The 6760-nt window shown below is 35.1% G+C and overlaps 1 protein-coding gene across 1 annotated transcript; it reads left to right on the top strand.

The window, feature by feature from the left end:
• The first annotated feature begins 1813 nt into the window (after positions 1 to 1813).
• LOC143618526 (succinate dehydrogenase [ubiquinone] iron-sulfur subunit 3, mitochondrial-like) lies at positions 1814 to 4631 on the top strand. The gene is made up of 4 exons (XM_077090715.1): positions 1814 to 2119; positions 3138 to 3376; positions 3911 to 4120; positions 4287 to 4631. Exons 1-4 carry the CDS (start codon positions 1865 to 1867, stop codon positions 4474 to 4476), a joined length of 894 nt encoding a protein of 297 aa, XP_076946830.1. The 5' UTR covers positions 1814 to 1864; the 3' UTR covers positions 4477 to 4631.
• The last annotated feature ends 2129 nt before the right edge of the window (positions 4632 to 6760 follow it).

The raw sequence follows: 6760 nt of genomic DNA, 5'->3' as shown, positions 1-6760 counted from the left end.
TACGATTATATTATATATGTGTGTGTGTGATGGTATCCAAGAAATTTATTTCAGTACGGTAAAAGCAAGAACACCGAATGTTAACTATAGCTATCATCATCAAGTTTATAATCAGTTCACAAATTGTATCTGCATTCACAAAATATCCACCCAATTACATGACCTCATCTTTTGACATTTAAGTACAAATATAAGACATTCCATAACATTGAATATGGCTTGTTTTTGGAAGTTCTTAATGTCATTGAGGCTGTTCATTTAGAAATTTTGGAAACACTTATACGATACCCAAATCTTGATTCTTGCTTGAGAAAGTTTACCAATGCATCCATTCTTGCAATAGATCATTCGGTAACTAATAATGTGATATAATAATTTTGGCGTTTCTAAGAATTAATCAACATACACACGTATATATAACTCACCTTCCATCCATGCTAACAATGACAACTGAAATCTTTTGGTGGCCAAATGAAACTATGTATTGCAAACCTTTAAGCAAACGAAATTGAGCCACTGACTATTCTAACCTGAAGTAGGATTCCTGAAAACAATTCAAGTTTATAAATTTTAAAGGATTTTGTTTTATGTTGCAGCTAGGCATAAAATAATATGATTCCTTAGCCAATCTCGTAGTAGCTTTCTCGGTTTATACCAATTAATATTCACCGTACACACATGAATAAAACATTTCAAATTACAGATCAACTATTATTTTTTATATGATTTTAATTTGTACACTTATAAATCTATGATTATGTTGATTCAATAGACTTTTAAGGAATAAACATTTGAACATCAATCTCTAGAGGAAAGTGAGAGACATATATGGATTGAAACCTTCGGATTCATTAGGTTTAGCAAACATCTTGTATCGAATCTCCGGTTAGATGGTAACAATCGAGAGATTGAACCTTCAGACTCACTCTCGATCGCTGCTTGGAGATGGAGAGATTGACTGATAGGAATGGAAGAAGACGAAGGACCAAGCACTCAGGAAAAAGGGCGTGTGGAGGTCAAATGAGTACACGTATGACAAAACGTGTATACATCGTGCCGATATAGATGGCATGCCAGGGATGCTTTACGTGATTGTAACATACGCTTAAAAATAGCTAGCGGTAGAACAGTAGTGAAATGTGAGTGTGACCCAACTTCCAAATTAATATATATATATATAATTATGCCAGAACCTTTTAACTATTTTTTTTTGTCATAGTTTCCCTCTTATGAAGCTTGAACCCCGGTTTTTGTTTGATAACACTAACACATTTACTATCATGGGCGCGGCTACTAGACTTTTAGAAATACGTTATTCATTTACTGTGTTTAAAACTATTTATATACTTCAAATTATTAAAACACTTTTTTAAATATTGTTAAAAGTATTAAAACTTATTTATAAAAAAGTAAAATAAAAATCTTAATGTTTTAAAATATTCAAAACCTTATTTAAAGGGTTTCTTCCAAGGGTGGTCCTGAATTCGAATAGCTAGCCTATCAAAAATAAACGGTTAAAATTTTATCACACAACTAAAACTCAAATATTAATAATTTATATGTCTAATTGCTATACACTTATCAAAACAGTTTAAAAGTATGTAGCAATTTATCGTTTGAAAAATACATACGAGAACAAAAAATATTTTAAAAAATGACAAATGGTGCCACCTCAGCACGAGGCTGCGCCTAGTAAAGTCAAAGGTGTACACAATAACCCTACACGTGTCACCATTAACCTCCACGTGTCAACCCACAACCACCACCAGCTTTGCATGCACCGTATGATCATCTACACATCCATAATATCCATTCAATGATATTCAAAACCACACTCAAAAGTATATGCAACTAACTATAAACAATGGTGTTGAGGAGGTGGTTATCTGAAGGGTACAAGAAGGTGGTGAACCCAAAACACAAGCGGTTCGGAATACTGGACCAGCATCCAGTGGCTCAGGACCATGCTCAAGCGGCTGTTGAGTCACACCAAACCCTAAAAGATAATATTAAAGCTCTTAAGAAAGAGTTTAAGATATATAGATGGAACCCTGATGTTCCATCTCAAAAACCCTTGCTTAAATCTTACTTTATTGATCTTACCACTTGTGGACCCATGGTACATATTATTCATAATTTTTAAATTGAAACGAGTTATACGTCATATTAAATGGGTCTTCGGATAGAGGTCGGATAACCATAAAAAGTTTTTCTAAAGTTGAGGTTTTTTATGTCCTTAATAATGTCCAAAATGGTCGTCCGTGTTATTTTAGACGAGAGGGTATCATAGTTTGACCACCCATGGTTAGAACGGTCTTCCAGGTATTGTACCCTGATATTGTTCAAACGGCCATCTAGATAGTGGCTGTTTGATCAAAATATTTCGTTTCTATGGTAAAAAACGGTCTTTATGGTCAGAATAGTCGCCCATGAGAGTAAATTTAAAAGACAGTAAATTTAAAAGTTTTTTTTCTAAAAAAATTTCATAGTTTGACCACCCATGGTCAGAACGACCTTCTAGCCTAGATACTGTTCAAACGACCGTCCAGATAATGGTGCGATGGCCGTTTGACCAAAATATTTCAAAATACGATGCTTTTATGGTCAAAAACTGTTTTTTATGGTCAGAACAGTCGTCTAGATATTGCACGTTGTCGTTCTGACAGAAATTTAAAAGGTTTTATTACTAAAAAGCTTTCATGGTTAGACCACCAATGGTCAGAACGGCCTTCTAGGTATTGTTCCTAATACAGTTCAAACGGCCGTCCAGATAGTGGTGGAAGGCCGTTTAACCATAATATTTCATAGTACAACGTTTTTGTGTTCATGGTCAGAACGGTCGTCTGGATATGGCTTGACGCCGTTCTGACAAAAAGTTTTAAAGTTTTCTTTTTTTCAAAACGGCCATCTAGGTATACTTAGAACTGCCTATGGTCACCCTATGATCAGAACGGCCGTCTGGGTATTGTTCCCAGATATTGTACAAACGGTTCTTTTGACCAATTTGATACTTTTTTTTCTTTTACTTTTTTTTTTTCAAACGGCGCTTAGTGTTTTGCTGACAATCGTTTGATGGTGTGAAATTAAACGAGGTGAAGGTCCATGAGTATTATTAAGTTTGTGATAATTTGTTGTAGGTTTTGGATGCACTTCAAAAAATAAAAGCAGAAGATGATTCAACATTGAGTTATAGGAGATCATGTAGAGAAGGAATATGTGGTTCTTGTGCTATGAACATTGATGGGACAAACACAGTTGCATGTTTAAAGCCGATTGATACCGACACGAGTAAGGCTACATATATCACTCCGTTGCCACATATGTATGTGATCAAAGATCTTGTTGTTGATCTCACAAGTTTTTACCAACAGTACAAGTAAGATCATTTGATCCTTTAATTTGGTTTAGTTGTTTTATTGTGTTAACACGATATGAAGCTAACACGAAACTCTTGGGTTTGGTACAAATGAGTGGGTCAGTTTGTCGAATACATGAACCGTTTAGTTATATAGGTCGGTTCGATGGTTTACTTTTTTAAGCCAATTACTTTAGTTTTTACTCTTAGATTTATTTTATTTAATAAATAATTTAAATTGGTTGGAAACTATAAAGAAATTGACACAAAATGTTATAATAGATGTAAGGTTCTACACAAACTTATATTTTTTTAAAAAACATGTGAACTTAAGGTTATATATTAAATATATGAAAAAAATGATAAATAAAAACCTTGCGAGACGAACACTCAATACAATGTTCGGGCTCATGTGTCATACACGATTTTCGGGTTCGGGTTCATGTCAAATTTTCGGGTTTGTGTCAGGCTGGACTCGCCAACCCATGAGCATGACTTGTTTAACCCCTCTAAATGTTATAGGTGGTTATTAATGGTTGAAAATGATTTTTGTAGGTCGATCGAGCCATGGTTAAAGACGAAAAAACCTCCACCCGAGGGCAAAGAATACTTGCAATCACCTTCAGAAAGAAAGAAACTTGATGGTTTATATGAGTGCATATTGTGTGCGTGCTGTAGTACTTCTTGTCCGTCTTACTGGTGGAACCCGGAGGAGTTTGATGGGCCAGCAGCGTTGCTGCACGCGCATCGCTGGATCTCAGACAGGTAATAACCTCGTAAGATGTCTATTTTGGTATATGTTGAAATTCTATATTATTTTGTATCATTTTTTATTTTTAAAGAGATTTGTGTCGAAGATGTCTATTTTGGTAATTTTTCGTATTTTATTGGTCTCATTTGTTGCTTGATTTTCTACACGGATGGTTGACAGCCGGGATGATTACACGGAGGAGAGGTTGCGGGCACTTACCGAGAACGACAGACGTTTGTACCGATGTAGAACAATCAAGAATTGTACGGCCACGTGTCCCAAAAGCTTAAATCCCGCGCGTGCCATTCGTCAAATGGAGGCTATGAAGTCCAGGAATCCAATTTCCACTCGTATAGCGAATACAGTATGATACTGTAAAACAAAGGTCGGCTTTAAGTTGTTTTGATGCAACAAGTGCGTGTTTGATTTGTGTTATAGTAGTTGTATAAACGAAGTTAGAATCCTAAGTGACCATGCTTGTTTAGCTTATAATCGTTTCGATATAATATTTGTTGCTTGATATTAGCGTTGAATCGTTATATATACATAGTTTAAATTTAGGATTGCGTTTGGAAAATGTATACATAGTTTAAATTTGGGATTGAGTTTGAAAAATGCTTATTGTATTTTTAAAAAGTCAATAAATAAAATGTATTTGGCAATCACAAAAATCTTTCTTATTTTAGTTTTTTGAAATTGTTAAAAAACAGTTTTCCAAAAGCCCAAATTCTTGCTTTTCAAAATGGCTTTTTGAAAAAGAAAATAAGTAAATAAGCATTTTTCAAACACAATCTTAAACACGAAGCTTTCAACCGAAGGCTCACCTAGGCCATTCAAAATAAGAACATCCAGGGCCGTTTTTGAGAATGCGTTGGCTCATTCACAATGCGAACATTCATACCGTTTTTGAGAATGCGTTGGCTCATTCACAATGCGAACATTCAGGGTCATTCTTGAGAATGCGTCAGCTCTCATTCACCTTGTGCGAGTATATAAATTTTTTTTATATATATACATAAAATAGTAAAGAAGTTAATCCAAAATTTTAAATACTTTTATAAACAGATAAATCCTAAATACCTAATTAAATAATTCCAACTTTTAGTCTTTCAAAGGACAATTATAAAAGGAATTTATTTGGGTTTAGAGCAGCAGGATTTTTTTTGTAGTGGGCTTTTGTATGAGCAATGGGCTTTAAACTGTGCCTATTAAAATATACATATGAAGTTAAAAAAAACTTATGGGCCCCTATATTTAATGGGCCTTGTGCAGGTGCACACACTACACACAACATCCCGTTCCCAGGAAATTCAATTGCGCTCATATTTCATTGTAGGAATTGGGTTTTACTCCACGGGAAATGGAACAAAAAGCTGCGGAATTGACCTATTTCTTGCGTGAACCAGTAGCGACAACCATATTTTTGATTGGTACTGCAGAGGCCCTTTGGTTGGGTATTTGGGGCTTCTTTGACGACCGTGAAGTCACCGGATGAATTGCTTCCTATAAACATGTCTAGTCAGCTTTTCATTAAAAATGTTTTATTATAATATCAACGCTTCCACTTAACTACGTGCGATGCTTTAAGAGACGACACAACCTTAGACAAACTAAAAATTGTTCGTAATTTATGGTGCACCTTGTGTCACTCCTTCACAACCTTAGACACACTAAAAACTGTTCATAATTCGTGGTGCAACTTGTGCCACACCTTCTTAGAGTTTAAGGTACCACGTTATTCCTATAAACATGTCTAATCAGCCGCTACTAAAAAGCATTTTAAATATACCTGTGGGGCCCTCCACGTCAATTATGTGAACTGTTTTAAGAATCGTAACACCCATAGAGAAACTAAAAACTATTAAAGCTTGCGGTCAAACTTGTGCCTCTCCTTCCAAAGAAAACAACTAACTAGGACAACAGTAGAAACCTAAAGTCATTTCTTTTATTGTCCCAACAACACGACTTTGAACATCGTTATCTCATTCATCTACATCCGTTTTGAGCTAGTTTGGTTTGTTGTCAAGCTCTCACATAAGAGAATGCAAACCCAAATATAGTTGTCCATATAACTAATAAATATATAGATACATTTTTAAGTATAAAGTTAATAAAAAATCATTTCACACACCCCAAATAAATATATAGATACATTTTTAAGTATAAAGTTAATAAAAAATCATTTCACACACCCCAGGTGGCGAAGAGCCGACATCGAGGTGCCAAACCTTCCCGTCGATGTGAGCTCTTGGGGAAGATCAGCCTGTTATCCCTAGAGTAACTTTTATCCGTTGAGCGACGGCCTCGGGCCGAACGGAGATTGGCCCTCAAGTGCAAAGGCAGAAGTGACATTTTTCCAACATTTACACACACATTTTCACACACACATTTTTAACCAGGGTGGCTAGACTTAAAATTTTCGGATGATAACAGTAAATTTACACTACATATAAAAAAAATTCAGATGAAAACGCATAAATTTACACTACTGAGAAAAAAACGAAGGTGGTTGGAGCCACCTGGGCAACAATACAAGGTTCGCCCTTGATTGATACTCACTGGTTATTAAGAAAGAAACTAATAAAACAGACACTTTAGCAGGACTATATATCAAGAAGATAAAAAAAATGGATATATCATATCTTCACATTTGA

Source organism: Bidens hawaiensis, unplaced genomic scaffold (assembly GCF_021521415.1).
Source record: "Bidens hawaiensis isolate Kalapana, Puna unplaced genomic scaffold, B.hawaiensis_p1.1 tig00084194_1, whole genome shotgun sequence".
NCBI lineage: Eukaryota > Viridiplantae > Streptophyta > Magnoliopsida > Asterales > Asteraceae > Bidens > Bidens hawaiensis.
The sequence above is the reverse complement of the archived record's forward strand: the minus strand, read 5'-3'. Positions and strand labels throughout refer to the sequence as shown.